The 20,036-nt window shown below is 42.3% G+C and overlaps 1 protein-coding gene across 2 annotated transcripts; it reads right to left on the bottom strand.

The window, feature by feature from the left end:
* Window positions 1-737: 737 nt before the first annotated feature.
* TNFSF18 (TNF superfamily member 18) lies at window positions 738-17,294 on the bottom strand. 2 transcript variants are annotated; one of them, XM_082226693.1, is made up of 4 exons: window positions 17,135-17,294; window positions 12,755-13,061; window positions 2,652-2,682; window positions 738-1,840 (listed from the first exon to the last, which is right to left on the bottom strand). In XM_082226693.1, exons 1-4 carry the CDS (start codon window positions 17,161-17,163, stop codon window positions 1,491-1,493), a joined length of 717 nt encoding a protein of 238 aa, XP_082082819.1. In that variant the 5' UTR covers window positions 17,164-17,294; the 3' UTR covers window positions 738-1,490. The 2 variants fall into 2 exon arrangements, 1 of the variants encoding a protein (XP_082082819.1); XR_014220753.1 differs by lacking the exon at window positions 12,755-13,061 and having other exon boundaries at window positions 1,738-1,840; window positions 17,135-17,288.
* Between the last annotated feature and the right edge of the window lie 2,742 nt (window positions 17,295-20,036).

Below are 20,036 nucleotides of genomic sequence, written 5' to 3'. Positions count from 1 at the left end.
GGGGTGGGAATGCTCAGACACAGTGTTAAGTTGTGGGTGAACATATCAGATGACACAGCGATTCTTCAAACAGCTCTTGTTTATTCACAGGCCAGAACAGAACTGAACTCAAGGGTTCAGCCAGCCTGTTTATACAGAGCTCCAGTACAACGTAATTGTAACAACTTTCTGTAACTATCTAATCACTGAACGTCACTTTCGATCCCTTATTAGCATATGTGGACCTGAACTATCTACAGTATCCCCCTGCAGGGCCAGGGTGAGAACTTCAGTACATAACACACAGAGCATTTAAGCACATGGTTCAAGGAATAGCAAAAGGATATTACAAGATTTGAGCCGCACAAATATTGTTAGCCCAAGGATAGAAGGAAGAAAAGACACCAACGAAAGAAGAATGGCAAATCAAGCTAATGGACTATGCAGAAGTGGCAAAATTAATGGCAAAGCTCAGAGACTATGAGAACGAGAAGCTTAAAAAAGAGTGGGAATCATTTATTGTTTATCTGCAAATAATACTGTAAACAAGTTGATACATTGGCAGGGTTTTAAGTAAATGCTTGCAACTAGTAGAAAATTAGATAAAATTAAGGGAAATAATAATTGGAAAAGTGTAAGTATGGAAATGCAGAAGAATTGGGTTAATATAAGGAACCAGAAGTGGGTATGAGGGGAAGTCCAGAGATTTAAAAAATCTCAAAGAGAAGGTACTTGTATAAATTTAGATTTGGTAGAAATGTGAGTTAATTACTGCTTTTATTTGTGAAAATGTAACTGTCAAAAAGTAATAAAAATTATTTACAAAAAAAGCACATATCTCTGCCTGAAAAGAGTCAGGCAAAAGGCAAGTGTGAAGAAGCCCAATGACATTCAAGTCAGTGTTTTTTATCCTAAAAAGATAGGCAGATATATATACGAATAATTAAATGAAGGGAATACCTCTAAGGATATGCTCAGTTCAGGAATTCGTGAGGCTAGTTATGATAGTGATCACAAGTTCATTCACAAGTTCTTTCAAACAAAAATCCCCTTCTGGTTCCCTCCCCACAATGTTATCTCTCAGCAAATTTGGGGGTGGGGGTGGAGGCTTTTTAGTTGTTGTGACTGTTAGACAATTGGGAGTCAGAGATTCTTGCAAATTTACTGCACGTTACCCAGAAATCTACCAGTACATCTAGGTTCACCTTCCGTCCATCTTTGGTTTAGGCAGGATATTCAATTAAATGGTGCAAATGTGTCTTGGATGAGTCAAGGAATTGCAGTTTCTGCTTCCTTTGTGCAAGAAGATCTAGTCTGCCTGTTGGCTGGAGTGAAGCAAAGCCAAAGCATATGGTCTTGGAAAATGTAAGGCAAAGACTGGGCAACCAGCCGACTTCCAGGAACATGGGCAAACGCCTTGGTGTAGTGCTGAGAAATCCAGAATCCCCCTCAGGAAATAATTCTGCAAGTTCTTTCAACTTAGTAAAAGCTGACACAGGTTGATGCCTTTGTTAAATTTTTAAAATCCCCCAGTATGTTCTATTGCTGTCAATATGTGTGAGTCCTTCATTAATGTCCAAGTGCATCTTTATTCCATTTTTCAGGAAATATGGCCTTCCCATGTTTATAAATGCAAGCATAGCATTGGGCCCTTGGAAAACACTGTGAACTTGAGAGTCGGCCATCAGGTAAACAGAAAAGCGATGTTCAGTCGAGGCCTCCTCCGTAAGGGCCACATAAGCATAGACAAAATACATTCCACTTTCCAAGATTTCCAGTGAGGAGGGACTTGCAGTCAGTGCAGAGCCAGGGCAAATGGGTTTCCATTCCCAATGGATGGTCTTGTCAGAAGGGACTGGAGCTTGCAGGCATAAACCAGGAGAGAAGAACACCAAAAACAAAGTACAAAAAATGGTTATTGCTGTTGTACTATTATGTGCAGCAAAATGGTATCCGACAGTCTCACTTCCTAGGCCTCCTTTCCAGTGTTCTAACCAGTCATCTCTGTCTCCTAGATACTTCCACGTTTCTTTTCCAACTAGCTTTCTGCATTCTGTGGCTACTGAGGAAGCTCAGCCTTCACTGAGCTAATTTTTTTTGGGGGGAGGCAGGGCCCCCTAGCTGTTTTAGGTTTTTTTTACTTCTGCAAACCATGTGACGATTGCCCAACACGCTGATCTATGTGTAAGGAGTTCCTGCACATGAGGGGAGGGATCCTGGGCTAATTGGATGTGGAGAAGTTCAGTACCAATACTTCGGTATGCGTGTAGAGCCCCATCACACAAGGGCGGAGGTGCCTGGCTAACATGCACAGCTGGGGGGGGGTAGGACATGCAGCAACAGCCCTGCAACTCCCTCATGTTCATTCAATATGAGAGAGACTTTGAGTCAACCTCACACTCAGATCCTGTGTGTGTGCAGAATTAGTCCTTATACCTTGCTTTTACATAGGCAGCACCAGTGAAGGGGCAGAGGAAACTTCAAGAAATAATCAGCTTTCCTCAATCCCATTATGAAACTGAATGGATGGATGAATAGTAATCACAATAGTAGAATTGTCCTTCATCATTTTAACTACCCTGAGACATATTTGATGAAAAGAAGTATAGAAGTGTCTTAAATAAATAAAAGATGGTAATTAAAAAAAATATCAAGCAGATCTGAGTACTTACAAGATCCATGAATCCAGCAAGTCTTGGGTGACTGTGGAGAAAAGAAAAGTTGAGAATTCACTATGTAATTACTCAAGTATTCCTTTCATACGGGGGCACCCAGGTCCAATCTCTATTTGGCCACGAAGTCACAGTCTCTCAGCCTAACCTACCTCACATGTTGCTGTGGGGCCAAAATGCTACTTGACTTCCGGGGGGGGGGGGGAGAAAATCTGCAAACACAGCATTCAAACTGTTTCTCGCTCTCAGATAAAAGCAGCTCTTAGTTAACGAAAGCGTAATTCATCTTTTGTAAACAGCACTTGGTATTGGTGGCAAATGGAGATGGGCAAACAGGCTTAGACTCACCTGAAGAGGAATCAGGCTTGTTCCAATGCCCCAAAACCCTTGCAGGCTTTACATATCTGAGATAATGATTGAAAATTCTATCTGCTGCCCATTTTCCCATCTCCAAGAAGAGAAACTCATCTCGGGTTCCAGGGCAGAGTATTGGGGACAAGCAGAAACTCATCTGATGGTGGGAGAAGCCCAGCAGGCCTCTCCTCCTCAGATATTTGTGAAGATGCTGCCAGCATGAATATCACTGAGAGCCAGCACTCATGAGTTGTAGCAGCACAACAGCTCCAGTGGGGAAAGGAGCTGCCAGCAGACCAGGTTCCATCTTGGGAGCAGCATTTCACTGTAATCAGGGGGAAGCCCCAGCAGGCCTCCCCCTCCCCAAAAGAGCTGCTGCGGCCACCTGCTACCCTCCCCCTCCCTTGGCCACCAAGCTGAATTGTGTCCCCTTCGGGATGGGGGTACCCAGCCACAGAGGGAAGGAAGGATGAGCGAGCTTGTCCATAAGCTGCCTTGAGTCCCTGTCAGGGAAAAAGGAGGGGTATAAATTCAAATATAATAATAATAATACTATAAATTATTATAGTAGGGGTGTATGCTCCCAATGAGAAAAAAGCAGCTTTTTTCAAGAACTTAGAAACAAAGCTGTTGGATTACCTGGAAGATAAACTATTACTCCTTGGAGACTTTAATGGGGTAATAAACCCACAACTAGACAGATCTGGAGGGAATAAAGGACAGGGGAAATTACAGTCTAGCTTTGTGAATATGACTGAAAGCTTTGACTTAAAAGACTCTTGGAGATATAAGCATGGGCTAGAGAGATAATATATGTATTTTTCCAAACCAAATAAATCGGCTAGCAGGATAGACTCCATATGGGTTTCCATAGATATGCTTAAAAGGATTGAGGAGTCACAGATTATACCAAAAACAATCTCAGTCCATAACCCGGTCTTATTAAGAATAAAATCAGATTGGAGAACAGGAACAAGGAGATGGAAATTGAATGAATCTTTATTGAAAGAGGAAAAAATAGTAGAGGGTACTAAAAATACATTGAAGGAATATTTTGAATTAAATAATAAACAAGTGTGTGACGTTAGAACAATATGGGACACTGGCAAGGCGGTTATTATATAAAACAAAATGCCTTACAAAGGAATGAAAGTGATAAGGAGAAAATGGGATTGTTAGAAGAAATAAAGGAAAAGGAAAAAGAGCTGAATAAACAGCTAAACAATGAAAAAAAGAAAAAAAGAAATCAAATTATTACAGGCAGAATACAAGTTGAAAATAGAACAAGAAATTGAATGGAATCTGAAAATGTTTAAACAGAACAATTTTGAATTTGCACATGAACAACTCAAAAAAGGAAAAACGAAAAACAAATCAACAGAATAAAAATAGTCAAAAGAAAAAAATTCCTTCCAGTAGCACCTTAAAGACCAACTAAGTTAGTTCTTGGTGCTACTGGAAGGATTTTTTTTCTTTTGACTATGGCAGACCAACACGGCTACCTATCTGTAAGAATAAAAATAGGTGATCCCAAAAGAATATTACAAAAATTTCTTAAATATTATGAAGATTTGTATTTTAAAAATGTAGACATAGGGGAAGAAGTAGAAGATTATGTAACCCAACAGAAAATCCCAGAGGTTAAAGAGAAATTCCAAATGTTTAATGCTCTGATATCAACATTAGAAATCAGGAATGCAATCAAGAAGGCTAAAACAGGGAAAACACCAGGCCCAGATGGTCTCCCAGTGGAATTCTATAAAAAAATGGAAGAGATTTTAATACCACTAACCGAAATAATGAATAACACCCTTAATCAAGGGAAAATCCCCAACTCATGGAAAGAAGCCTATGTAACACTAATACCTAAACAGGGAGGTGACCCAGAGTTAATATCCAGTCACAGGCCAATATCACTATTAAACTGTGATTATAAACTCTTTGCCAATATATTGGCAAGCAGGCTTAAAGAAGCTCTCAGAGGAATCATTCACCCAAACCAGACGGGGTTTCTCCCAGGAAGGCAAATTTCAGGAAATACCAGAAACATTGTTGATATTTTGGAATATCTAGAAGCTAAAAGTGATAAAAAGGCAGCCCTGTTATTACTCAATACGGAAAAGGCATTCAACAATGTCTCCTGGCATTTTATGAAAAAAACAGATAGAAATAATGGAACTAGGAACAAAATTTAGAAACGGAATTGAAGCAATATATCACCAACAAAGAGCTAGACTTCTTATAAATGGCAACCTTACAGAAAATATCCCCATCGCAAAGGGGACAAAACAGGGATGCCCTTTGTCATCTCTGTTATTTATATTAGCCCTAGAACCACTTTTACAAAATATCAGGAAAGACGAAAATACAAAAGGAATAGTGAGTGGGAAAAAGTCTTATAAAGTTAGAGCATTCGCCAACGATCTAATTGCAACAACACAAGATCTGAAACAAAGCATACCAGCAGCTATAGACCTAATTAGTAAAATATGAATTATGGTGCTGGAGGAGACTCTTGAGAGTCCCATGAACTACAAGAAGATCCAACCTCTCCATTCTGAAGGAAATCAGCCCTGAGTGCTCACTGGAAGGACAGATCCTGAAGCTGAGGCTCCAATACTTTGGCCTCCTCATGAGAAAAGAAGACTCCCTGGAAAAGACCCTGATGTTGGGAAAGATGGAGGGCACAAGGAGAAGGGGACAACAGAGGACGAGATGGTGGGACAATGTTCTCGTAGCTACCAGCATGATTTTGACCAAACTGTGGGAGGCAGTGGAAGACAGGAGTGCCTGGCGTGCTCTGGTCCAGGGGGTCACGAAGAGTTGGACACAACTAAATGACTAAACAACAACAAAAGAAAATATGGAAGAATAATGACCAAAAACTTAACACAGGAAGAGAAAAGAGAATTACAAGAAAGAACAGGCCTGGAAATTAAAAAAAAGGTTAAATATCTGGGGATCTGGATATGAACCAAAAGTATAAACCTGTATGAAGACAACTACATTAAATCCTGGAAAGATCTTTTTAAAAAAATATCTTTGGGGAAGAATCTCAGCAGTGAAAATGAATATTCTTCCCAGAATGGTTTTTTTGTTCCAAACAATACCAATCCTGGGAAGATTGAAATGTTTCCAAGAATGGAAAAAGGAAATAGCAAGATTTGTTTGGAACGGAAAGAAACCGAGAATTAAACACCAGTGGGTAAAAGCCTCAGCGCCTAGGGCTTGCCGATCGAAAGGTCGGCGGTTCGAATCCCCGCGGCGGGGTGCGCTCCCACTGCTCGGTCCCAGCACCTGCCAACCTAGCAGTTCGAAAGCACCCCCGGGTGCAAGTAGATAAATAGGTACCGCTTACCAGCGGGAAGGTAAACGGCGTTCCGTGTGCTGTGCTGGCTCGCCAGATGCAGCTTTGTCACGCTGGCCACGTGACCCGGAAGTGTCTCCGGACAGCGCTGGCCCCCGGCCTCTTGAGTGAGATGGGCGCACAAACCCCAGAGTCTGTCAAGACTGGCCCGTTCGGGCAGGGGTACCTTTACCTTTACCTTTACTAATAGATAAAAAAGAGAGAGGAGGCTTTGCGCTTCCAGACCTAGAATTATACCATGCAACTGCAGGATTGGTATGGCTAAAAGAATGGCTCACTTTAAAAGATACTGATGTGTTAGATCTTGAAGGCCATGACAATCAGTACAGATGGCACGCTTACTTAATATATGAAAAAGTGAAGGTCCACAAGGGGTTTTTGAGCCATGTGATAAGAAAATCATTTTGTAAGATATGGATTAAATATAAAGGATTACTGAAGCCAAAGATACCAATGTGGACCTCACCCGCAGAAGTCATAGCAGTTAAAAAGAGGAATATGAAAAGAGAGTTGCCCACGTATTATTACTAGAAGCGGATAAAGATGAGCCAACTTTGAAGAAATATGATGAAATCAAAAGCCACCTGTCGAATTGGCTCCAATATCTTATCTGTGTATAGATAAGAAAGAAGGTTTTGCAAAAGAAACATCCAAATTTGAAAAAGAGTTAACCCACAATAAAGGAAAACACATTTCACGAATTTATGACTACTTATTAGAATGGGAAGTAAAAGAGGAAGAAGTTAAACTAGTAATGGTAAGGTGGGTGCAGGACCTTGGATACAATATCTACATGGAACAATGGGAAAGATTGTGGAGGACAGATATTAAATTCAGGGCATGCTACCTCAGGGAAAACACTATGAAGATGTTATACAGATGGCATCACACCTCTTTAAAACTCGCTAAAATGTATAAAGGCAGGTTGTCAACATACTGGAGATGCAAAAAGGACATTGAGTCATATTTTCATATGTGGTGGAACTGTCTGGTTCTCCCTGAATTTTGGAATAACATCTACAGCGAACTGAAAAAGTTATTTAAATTTACATATAAAAAAACCCCAGAGATCTTCCTATTAGGTATACTACCAATAGAATTTTTTAAAAGTATAAGACCATTGTTTATGGATGCAATCACAGCAGCTAGAATAATAGTGTCAAGAAACTGGAAAAATGAAACACTACCAACGATAACAGAGTGGCAGACTCTTATGACAGAGTACCTGCAACTAGCAAAACTGACGGGAAGAGTCAGAGGAGTTTCAAACCAGAAAGTATATGCAGAGTGGAAAATATTTAAGGAATATTTAAAATTGTATTGTACAAACAACAACATACTTGCAGAACTAGATTGATACTTGTAAGCAAAAAGTGTATCAGATATCTTATCAGAATATATAAAAATAATGTGAAATAATATAAATCTGTGTGAGAAAACATAGACAATATAAGTAGTATAATGAGAATGATTGGAAGTTTTACATTTTAACTTGTTACTTAATTGTAATATACTGTATTTTCCTTTCTTTCTTTTTTTCTTTACTTTCGTTACTTTTGCTTTGTATGACTTGTTATCTATGTATATATGTTTATGTGGGAAACTAATAAAGATTATTAAAAATACATAAACAAATAATAATAATTCAAATATTATTATTATAAAAAGTATCTTTCTCATTTATCCAATCATTTCCACATCAGTCTGTGAATTAATTTTTAAAAGTCATCTTGAGAATTGATCAGCTTCTTAGTGCGAATTTCTCCTAATAGACATTTTCCTATGCAATTACTTGTAATGTAATGCATTTTGTATATTATTTTCACTAATACGAGACATTTTTAATTACTGTATTTTTCGCTCTTTTCCCCCTCCACTTTTTCCCCTCCAAAAATGAAGGGGAAATGTGTGTGCGTCCTATGGAGCGAATGCAGGGGGGAGGCAGGCAGGAAAAGCCCCCAAAAGACGCACACAAGCTTCGTGCGGCTCTTGCGGGCTTTTCCTCAGGAGGGAGAAGGGACTGTTGCGGCCAATCAGTCCCTTCTCCCTCCTCGTAGAAAAGCCCACAGAAGCTGCACGCTCCTTAAAGGGTGCGCGGCTCCTGTGGGCTTTTGCGGGAGGTGGGGGAATTGCCATAGCCGTGGGCAGCCTCTCCCGGCTGGAGAGCGGCTATGGCAGAAGCCAAGACAGCAAGCGGGAAGCATAGACAGCAAGCGGGAAGCATCCTGCTCGGTGTCTTGGCTTCCTCTTTAGTCGTGCGCCACCTCTCCAGCCGGGAGAGGGTGCACGGGGCTAAAGAAGCCATAGCCCTGGGCCTCCCCGGCAGCCCCGAGAAGCTTGCGGAGCAGCGGGAAGGCTTCGTGCCTTTCCGCTGCTCCCCGACCTGCTCTTTGGGGCTGGTGGTGGGCTTCCCCCGTCCCAAAGAGCAGGTCGAAAGGAACCTGAAGCCTGGAGAGGGAGAGGGGTGGGTGCGCACTGACCCCTCTCCCTCTCCAGGCTTCCAAGGTAGCCGCCTGAAGGCAACTGAACGCACCTTGAAGGGCACCTTGTTTTAGAGGGGGAGAACAAGGGGAGGGGAATTCTCCCCCTCTCTGCGCAGCGCCTCCTGCCGCTTCGCTGAAGGGGCACTGGGCAGTGAGGGGGAGAATTTTTTTTTCTTGTTCTCCCCCTCTAAAACAAGTTGCATCCTATGGTCTGGCACGTCCTATAGAGCGAAAAATACGGTAATAGCTTTCTCTGAATTTGTTTTATTTTTTTATTTTTTATATAATAATATTTATTAAGTTTTCCATTTTAACAATCTAATTAAAACCACATTAAAAACATTCCAAATTATAAAATTAACAAACAGTCCGAATTTTATGCCAAATTATAAATCTTTGGTTGACTTCCCACGCTCTGAGGTTCGGGGGGTGATGATGATCTCATATTTGTACTGCTTCTCTTTAATTAGTCCAGGTAATTCCAATAAGACAATCTGATGTTGATCCTTCGTTAGTTCGTCTGGCAAGCAGGTTAGACCAATATAGTATATTTCTGTGTGGCTGTTTATTTTCCTGTCCGTGGCATTTCACTTTCACTTTTCTCATGTCTGTGATTTTCCACTGTGACACATCCCAAAATGGAGGAAATCTGGCTTTCTGCCATTTGTAACAAGCATATGTCCAAACGTATTTGTTTTATCTCCTTTCCAAGACAAATAAGCTGTACTTTAGCTAGAAACCATAATTTCCATCTTCTGTTTTTATCAATCCGTTGAAGGTAATTGCAAATTCAAAAATCATTTCCACACAGTTGTGCTGTGGTGGCCAGGTAAACTGCGTTTCCATGCACTCTGGCTTCCGTCACGGTGTCCTGTTGTGCCAGAAGCGGTTTAGTCCTGCTGGCCGCATGACCTGGAAAACTGTCTGTGGACAAACGCCGGCTCCCTTGGCCTGAAAGCGAGATGAGTGCCACAACCCCAGAGTCAAATTCAATGGGACTTAACCATCCAGGAGTCCTTTACCTTTATCTTAATAAAAGGAAGATGTAAATCTTCTGCAATTCTTCTCACATATTTCACGACCGAGCAAAGAGATTTTGGTCTCATCACTCCAAATAACACTGTCCTATTGTTCTGCTGTCCAGTTAACATGGGTTTAGCCCAGTTTAGCCTTTTCAACCTTTGTTTGAAAGATAGCAATGGCTTTTCCCTTGGAATTCTAGCATTTAGACCATATTCCTGCAGTCTGCACCGAACTGTCCTTGCACTCAACTTCACATTACATCACGCCATGTCATCTTGTATACACTCAGATGATTTTCTTCTGTCATGTGGGCACAGTCTCTCAATTCCTCTATCATCACTTGCTGTTGTGCACCTTTTCCTGCCTTTACCAGTCTAATTTTGTAGTGACTGAGTCTCTTTCTTCTAATTTCTTTATAACTTTAGCTTTGTTCACTTAATAGTACTATTTTACTTCACTTTCTGGGTGACCAGTCAACTCTTTGCGCCATTTCTTTAAAGTTATTTATTATGTTTTACAAGCTCACTAAATGAAAGAACACAAAAAACCCAACCAACTTGATAGCAATCACACAACACACTGACCAATGTCCTCTCAGCTCTAGTACATACCATCAGTAGCTGAATCCTACCGTGACCTGACTGAATCATTGCCAAAACAAGATGACACCCGATTGGCTCTCTAAACACTCGTGCTCATTGGCTACATTCAAATGAAGGAAAGCTACTGCATATCAACCTAAGCAAGTTGTGCTTCCTTTTTCTGGTTCTTTGGCTATAACTTTTGATAGAATTCAGATAATTGAACAAATTTTGTTACATTACATTCTTCATTCCATTGATATTTTATGGTATTACTAAAAAAGAAGAAGTGGTGTTATGAGCCATCAAACCTTGGAAATACACTTGGAAATGTTTCCACAATTTTGGCCACTAGTGTACCCATATTCTAGAGTCATAAACTGAATTTCCCCCAGTATTTAGCTATTGTTCCTCGTGAAGCAAAAAGGAAACGAGTCATCAGTTCCTTCTTCAGATCTTCATTATTATACTTGAATAAGGATGCAAGCTTTACCTTTGTGCTTGCATTTTTGTACACATTACTGGGCTGGAGAACTGGCAAAGGGAGAATCTTGACAGATGACCATTTCACTTTGCATATTGTTTCTGAAAGTGCAAACCAGGCAAATGTGAACCAAATTGAATTTCAACCTCATTCCTGAGCCAGGCACATAATTATTCTGCTTGCAACGATTTGATGCTCGTTTATGCCAGTACCTCTGCTTGAATCCTCATAAGACCCATATAAATAATAGACTACTTTTCTTAAAGAACTCAGAGTTCTGAGTGGCTGGCTTCCCCCACCACCCTGACCTGATGAACAATTGTCATGGAACTGCACCTCGTGAGCAGGGGAGCAGGGTGTGCCAGAGTCTGGTGCTGAGAATGCCAAGGCTGCAGGTTCGATCCCCGTCTGGGACAGCTGCATATTCCTGCCTTGCAGGGGTTGGACTAGATGATCCTCAGGTCCCTTCCAGCTCTATAATTCTATGATTCTGTGATTTGTGCTATTAGTGGAAGCCACAGTGCTTTGTCACAGCTCCTCTGACCATGGACAAGGAGGAGCTTAAAATAACATCTCATAGAGCACAGACGGGGAACCTCAGTTCTGGGACCAACTATTTCCCTCCGGGCCCCTATACCTGGCCCTTGACACTCTTTCCAGGCCTCACACCCTCTTGCCAGGCCACACTCTGTTTGCCTGGTTGGCATTGTCGCCCGGTTCTAGGATAGAGCGGTGGGGGCATCTAGTATGCTTGAGTGGCTGGAGGGGAGCCTGCTGTGAAAAGGTAAGCAGGGGTGGAGGAAGGGGGGCTGCCCCGGGTGTCACCACTGAGGGGGGTGACAAAATGCCATGCAACACTCTCTATGGGGCCGGCAGCATGCCCGAGAGAGAGACATGGTGGCTTGGGTGCGTGCAGGCTCTGCACTGCCCAAATGGTCTGCCCGCTGCTCCTCCCCCCCAGCTGTAGGACAGCTGAGTGGGAGGAGGCAGGCAGACTCCGGAGGCTCCACAGTGTGCCCCGTCCCTATGGGCAGCTTGCCCCGCCCCTGGGCATGCCACCCCAGGCGCCTGAGCGGCTTGCTTCGCCACTGAAGGTAAGACCCACACCTGTTGCTTCACCCACTTTCCCTTCAGACACCACCTGTCGGTAACCCCTGGGCCATGGGAAGAAAAGCACCCCCCTGCCGTAGGGCAGAGATTCATTGATGCCTCTTCTATCCCCCCTCCCAAGGAGCTTCAGGGGGCAGGTAGGGTTTCTCCCCTTCCCCGTTTTATCCACTCCACAAGGGCCGGGGGCGCATGAATGGCCCCAAAGATGTTTGGTGACTTTATGACCTGGGGTCTCCTGAGTCACAGCAGACTAATAACTATTTTGCACTGTCTCTTCCTTAAAATTCCACTAGACCAATGCTGCCAAGTTCCAGTATTGTATTTCCCATAAAGTCACCATAGACATAAAATTGTTACAACTACTAATTAATACAAATCATCGATATACTAACACCTGTCATTCCATTGGGCTGCAGCAGCAGCATCAAAGATGGAAATTGGGGGGCACCCCTTGGCACTCACCCCTCTGGGCGCTTCTCCCTCAAGGGGATCCTTGCAAGAACTTTGTAACTCGCAAGCACTGGAGCCCCTCTTTGCTTGCCCCCTCCCCCCTCGCCTTTTCTGCTGTCTTGTGGTTGTAAACCTGAGGGCAGCGACTGGCTTATTTTGTTAATGATCTCACTCTGGGAGCTTTCTCAGCTGAAGAGTAGGAGGAAAATGTTTTAAATAAATCTTTCTCTAGAGGTTTGCTATCTGCTTACCTGTTTGTGATGGAGAAGAATGCAGGCGATAGAAAATGGAAGTAAAACCAGCATCAAGATGACCAAACATGCTGCAAGACACAGGGTAATCCTATAGTTTCTTGCTGTTTGGGGGTCACTGTGAGGGTTGGGCCCCTCTGTGAAAGCCAGCGCCTCCATGGCAGAAGCTCCAGCCAGCCTGTGCTTACTGGAACTCCTTAAAACGTCTCCAGAAGTTAGTAGCCCTGAGCCATGGGAAAGATATTTATATGCTTGGAGGTTACCTTCTTTAACAAGGGGCGGAGTTTGTATTTCATCACAGTCTGGGCTGTAGAAGAGGAGACACATTGAGCGAAACTGACGTAGGAGGAGGAACTCTCCTCTGGCTCAAAACCCCACAAAGGCTGTGAAATGAAACTGCTCCAAGGACAGGAGAGGGCTGCTGAGGAAGACAATCACATCAGCTGCTTACGTTAAGGTTACCAGATTTTTTTCAATGAATCTGGGGACACTTTTCAACTTCACTGGATTTTGTCAAGGGACTGATTTGTAAATACAGGGACTGTCCCCAGGAAATGGGGACATCTGGGTAACCTTAGCTTACGTCTATGAAGCGTTGTAAAAGGGCACTGCATAATGAAATACAATGTACTGCAATTTATTTTTATCTAAAGTTTAAGAGACATAAGGTCAATATGTACAAGAGTTTTAGTTTTCCTTGTGAAACAGTCCAAGTATCTGAACTACGTGACTTTCAAAAGCTTTGACTTAATATTAGGAATGTGCAGTCAAGCCATCTGAATCTATATATGATTCTATATATGAATCTATATATGAAATCAAGTCCCTGCCTCTGCTTCCTGATTCTTGTTGTCCTCCTTAAGGGCTGCAAATGCTGCAGCAGAAGAAGTTGCAACTGGCAGGGTTCCCCTCTGAAGGCAGCAACCTTCAGTCTGCCCCACTGGCTCTCCTCTGCCTGATCCTTCCTGCATGCCAAGGCTGCACCATCCCTTCTGTCTCTGAGCCTCGTGTCGTTTTGCTCCATTCCTAGCTTCTCTTTGGCTCCTCATTCCATCATTTGCCACGTCCCCATCTGCCGTTGTTTTCTTTTTAGGCCATCAGTCCTCAGGGAATGTGCAGGCGACCTTGGAACGGACAGCTCACGGAAGAACCCCGACCAAACATAAGAGGAGGCATGTAGTGGTGATAGGGGATTCCCTACTGAGGGGAACAGAAGCAGTGATCTGTGGGCCTGACAAGATGTCTCGGGAAGTGTGCTGTCTCCCCGGGGCTAAGATCCAAGATGTAACTGAACGACTGCAAGGAATCATAAAACCCACTGACAAATACCCCTTCCTCTTGGTTCATGTGGGAACCAATGACACTGCAAGCAATAGCCTCCAGAAGATCAAAAGAGACTACAAGGCTCTCGGCAGGAAATTGAAGCAACTAAATGCACAAATTGTCATCTCATCTGTCCTCCCAGTTGAACGACGTGGCCCAGGGAGAGACGGAAAAATAGTGGAAGTGAACAGCTGGCTTCACAAATGGTGTAAACAGGTACGGTTTGGATTCTTAGATCACGGACTGCAGTTTCTTGAAGATGGACTTCTGGCAAGCGATGGGCTGCACCTCACAACGGTTGGGAGAAATGTTTTTGCCAAAAATCTCAGAAACCTCATCAGGAGGGCTTTAAACTGACTAATGTGGGGGAGGGAGACAGTGCTCCTGAAGGTAGGAGACTATCAATTGATGAAGATGATCATCCAAATGTCATAGACCAAATGGAGCAAACAGCACGCGGACCTAGTGGTGGGAGGAAAAAATCCTTAAATAAGAGACACGGGGGAATGATTAATGGACTTCAATGTCTGTACACTAATGCGCAAAGCATGGGAAATAAACAAGATGAGCTTGAGCTCTTGGTACAGCAAACTAAATATGACATAATAGGCATCACTGAAACCTGGTGGGATAAGTCCCACGATTGGAATGTAATAATGGGGGGATATAATCTATTTCAGAGAAACAGACTAGACAAGAAAGGAGGAGGAGTGGCGTTATATGTCAGGGATGTGTATACCTGTGAAGAGATCCAAGATTTAGAACCTCAAAGCCAAAGTGAGAGCATTTGGGTCAAAATTAAGGGAGAGAAGAATAACAGAGACCTCATTGTGGAAGTTTACTATAGATCCCCAAGCCAAACGGAGGACATAGATGATGCCTTCCTGGAACAGATGGCCAAGCATGCAAAAGGAAGGGAGATAGTAGTAATGGGGGACTTCAATTACCCGGATATTTGTTGGATGTCAAACTCAGCCAAGAGCATAAGGTCAAACAGATTCCTCACTGGCCTTGCAGACAACTTCATTGTCCAGAAAGTGGGAGAAGCAACAAGAGGAACAGCCATTTTAGATCTGGTCCTAACCAATGTTGATAACCTGGTTAGTGGGGTAGAAGTGGAAGGATCATTAGGCGCGAGTGATCATGCTCTTCTGAAGTTTACTATACAGCAGAAAGGAGCAGCCAAGCATACTAGGACTCAATTTCTTGACTTTAAGAAAGCCGACTTCACAAAACTTAGGGAAGTGCTGGGTGAGATCCCATGGACAGTAATACTAAAAGGAAAGGGAATTCATGATGGCTGGGAGTTTGTTAAGAGAGAGATAGTAAAAGCACAACGTCAGGCAATACCAATGAGACAGAAACATGGAAGATGCCTAAAGAAGCCAGGGTGGCTATCTAAAGAACTTTTAACTGAGTTAAGATTAAAAAAGGATGTGTACAAAAAATGGAAAAGGGGGGAAACCACCAAAGAGGAATTCAAACAAATAGCCAGCACGTGTAGACACAAAGTCAGAAAAGCTAAAGCACAGAATGAACTCAGGCTTGCTAGAGAGGTTAAAAGCAACAAGAAAGGCTTTTATGGGTATGTTCATAGTAAAAGGAAGAACAAAGAAACAGTGGGGTCACTCAGAGGAGAAGATGATGAAATGCAAACAGGGGACACAGAAAACAATGCCCGACCTGAAGAATTTGGAGCAAATGATTCAGCAAAGGAAACACAGCCCAGAATAACTAAGGAGATAGTACAAGAATATTTGGCTAGTTTAGATGTATTCAAGTCTCCAGGGCCAGATGAACTGCATCCAAGAGTATTAAAAGAACTGGCAGATGTGATCTCAGAACCACTGGCAGTCATCTTTGAGAATTCCTGGAGAACAGGCGAAGTCCCGGCAGACTGGAGGAGGGCAAATGTTGTCCCTATTTTCAAAAAGGGGAAAAGAGAAGACCCAAATAATTACCGCCCAGTCAGTCTGACATCAATACCAGGGAAGATTCTGGAGCAGATCATTAAGCAAACAGTCTGTGAGCACCTAGAAAGGAATGCTGTGATCACCAATAGTCAGCATGGATTTCTGAAAAATAAGTCATGTCAGACTAACCTGATCTCGTTTTTTGACAGAATTACAAGCCTGGTAGATGAAGGGAATGCAGTGGATGTAGCCTACCTTGATTTCAGCAAGGCATTTGACAAGGTGCCCCATGATATTCTTGTAAAGAAGCTGGTAAAATGCGGTCTTGACTATGCTACCACTCAGTGGATTTGTAACTGGCTGACTGACCGAACCCAAAGGGTGCTCATCAATGGTTCCTCTTCATCCTGGAAAAGAGTGACTAGTGGGGTGCCACAGGGTTCTGTCTTGGGCCCGGTCTTATTCAACATCTTTATCAACGACTTGGATGATGGGCTCAAGGGCATCCTGATCAAATTTGCAGATGACACCAAACTGGGAGGGGTGGCTAACACCTCAGAGGACAGGATCACACTTCAAAACGACCTTGACAGATTAGAGAACTGGGCAAAAACAAACAAGATGAATTTTAACAGGGAGAAATGTAAAGTATTGCACTTGGGCAAAAAAAATGAGAGGCACAAATACAAGATGGGTGACACCTGGCTTGAGAGCAGTACATGTGAAAAGGATCTAGGAGTCTTGGTTGACCACAAACTTGACATGAGCCAACAGTGTGACGCGGCAGCTAAAAAAGCCAATGCGTTTCTGGGCTGCATCAATAGGAGTATAGCATCTAGATCAAGGGAAGTAATAGTGCCACTGTATTCTGCTCTGGTCAGACCTCACCTGGAGTACTGTGTCCCCTTCTTTGGAGGTCTTTAAGCAGAGGCTTGACAATCATATGTCAGGAGTGCTCTGATGGTGTTTCCTGCTTGGCAGGGGGTTGGACTCGATGGCCCTTGTGGTCTCTTCCAACTCTATGATTCTATGATTCTATGATCACATACTTTGCTCCAGGTCCTCCTCTAATCACTCTGTATGTGGACCTGTCTCCCTCACGCCCCCCAACCTGCCCCACAGCATACAGCCCCCCATATCTTACACACTGCAGGGTTTCTTCAGAGCTGCCATCTCTGCTCAGTCTTTCATTGCCTTAGTTCCCTGTCTTCTCTTCTCTTTTTCTCAAGCCTTGTTTTCCACTTACATTTTCTTGAACCAAGGGCAAAAACAGAAGTAACATGAAAGCAGAAGTTGCCATGGGTTCTTCGCCCACCCTCTGTAGCCCAGGCTCAGCATCACAGCTTAGATGTGCTGCCTGTCCAGCTGCCGGCCCAACGGAAAGGGGTGGGCCTTGCTTTGGCAGGCATCTGGCACAGGATTGCTCTGTCAGCCATTGCACTTCACCAGCTGCCTTCCAGACAGGGCTTTGTGGTGAAAACTGTGGTCCTCATCCATGTGTGTTTGTTTGCAAGGTCCACACAACACCTGGCTTGAGAGCAGTACATGTGAAAAGGATCTAGGAGTCTTGGTTGACCACAAACTTGACATGAGCCAACAGTGTGACGCGGCAGCTAAAAAAGCCAATGCAATTCTGGGATGCATCAATAGGAGTATAGCATCTAGATCAAGGGAAGTAATAGTGCCACTGTATTCTGCTCTGGTCAGACCACACCTGGAGTACTGTGTCCAGTTCTGGGCACCACAATTCAAGAAGGACACTGACAAACTGGAACGTGTCCAGAAGAGGGCAACCAAAATGGTCAAAGGCCTGGAAACGATGCCTTATGAGGAACGGCTAAGGGAGCTGGGCATGTTTAGCCTGGAGAAGAGGAGGTTAAGGGGTGATATGATAGCCATGTTCAAATATATAAAAGGATGTCACATAAAGGAGGGAGAAAGGTTGTTTTCTACTGCTCCAGAGAAGCGGACACGGAGCAATGGATCCAAACTACAAGAAAGAAGATTCCACCTAAACATTAGGAAGAACTTCCTGACAGTAAGAGCTGTTCGACAGTGGAATTTGCTGCCAAGGAGTGTGGTGGAGTCTCCTACTTTGGAGGTCTTTAAGCAGAGGCTTGACAACCATATGTCAGGAGTGCTCTGATGGTGTTTCCTGCTTGGCAGGGGGTTGGACTCGATGGCCCTTGTGGTCTCTTCCAACTCTATGATTCTATGATTCTATGATTCTATGATTCTAACATTGTGTGCCTTTCAAAAAATCTAATCTGTATTTATTCATTCTAGGGGGATTCTGATTGAAAAATTTGAAAAATGCCAGTAGACCAGTTGCAATATTTGAACGATCTGTTTGCAATATTAAACCCTTTCCAGAAACCACCTAAGGGGTTTGCTGTGGAATCACCACTCTCTGTTTTACTCTCTTTTTATGGGTCATCTGTGCAGTGGTAATCAAATCACTGACTGGCTATGTTTTCTGTATGTTGTTTCTGGGTCTTTTTAGACCTCATAAAATCTGACTTAAGGACAAAAAAAGCACAGAAGAGCAGCACAACTTCCAAATGTGTGGGCTATTCCAAGAGGTTTGGTTTTGACATTGGCCTTGATGCCTTGAGCGGATTTTAAAAAGAAAAGACTGAATGGGAGCCAGGAACCCTAAACTAGACGCAAAAAATATATTTAAGGATGATGAGGGTAGATTACTAGGGGTAAAAATAACAAAAGGTAAAGAACATTTAATTATAGTAGGAGTTTATGCACCAAATGGTAACAAAACAGAATTTTTCAGAAACGTAGAAGCTAATTTACTGGAATTTATAGAAGAGGAGATTATTTTGATGGGAGACCTAAATGGTGTTACATTAATAGAATTAGATAGGACACAGAGAGAAAGAAAATAAAAAAGGCAGATTCCCAGACACCTTCTTTCAGATGGTAGAAAGCTTAAATTTGATTGACATATGGAGATATAAAAACCCAGGAGAAAGACAGTATACACATTTCTCGGAAGTAAAAAAATCAGCCAGCAGAATTGATGGCATATGGGTATCAAATAACTTAACAACTAAAATTAAAAAAGCAGAAATACAGACCAAAATTATTACAGACCACAACCCAGTCACATTAGAATTGAAGGGATACAAGAAAACTAATAAAAGATGGAGACTTAATGAAAGAATATTAAATGATGAAAAGATTGTGAAAAAAGCGCAAGAACTAATGAAAGAATTTTTTGAATTAAATAAAGAACAGGATACAGACATCAGGACAATATGGGATGCAAGTAAAGCTTTCATAAGAGGCTTTTACATACAACAAAGTGCAATAGGGAAAAGAAACAGAGAGCAAAAACTAGAACAATTAAGGAAAGAAATAGGAATAAATGAAAAATTATTAAAACAACCAAGAAATGAATTAATAAACCAAAAACTAAAAAATTACAAACCCAGGCTTCAGCAATATTGTGAAATTGAGGATAATATTAAATGGATGAAACAAAGGTTGCTTGAATTCGCAAATAAACCCAGAAAGATGCTAGCCTGGCAATTGAAAAAGAGACAAAAGGAAAAACTGATTGATAAAATAGTGGAAGAAGGGAGAACTTTAGATAATCCTGAGGAAGTTAATAAGTGCTTTATAAAATATTATAATAAGCTATATAAAGTAGGAAATGAGACAGAGGATGAAATAAAAGAGTATTTATGTGGAAAGGATATACCTAAAATTGAGAAAGAAAAGATTCAAGATCTATTTTTTTTTAAAAAATGATATTTATTGAAACACAAAAAGTTTTAAAATTACACCAAAAAAAGACAAAGTTACAAAAAAAACCCAGAAGCACAAAAAGAAAAAGAAAAAATAAGACCATCACTTTCAAATTCTCCAATTTCCATAACCTTCTTTCCATGAACTCCTCCTCCTCCCATCTCTTGTATCTTGATTAATAATTGTCACAGCAAATCCTTTCCATAGTTCATAATAGTTTATCATTACGTTACCTTACTCTGCTTATCATCTTGTCTTATAAAAACAACCTTAGAGCTTAA

This window comes from Podarcis vaucheri, assembly GCF_965113315.1.
Source record: "Podarcis vaucheri genome assembly, chromosome: 6".
Classification (NCBI taxonomy): domain Eukaryota; kingdom Metazoa; phylum Chordata; class Lepidosauria; order Squamata; family Lacertidae; genus Podarcis; species Podarcis vaucheri.
The sequence above is the reverse complement of the archived record's forward strand: the minus strand, read 5'-3'. Positions and strand labels throughout refer to the sequence as shown.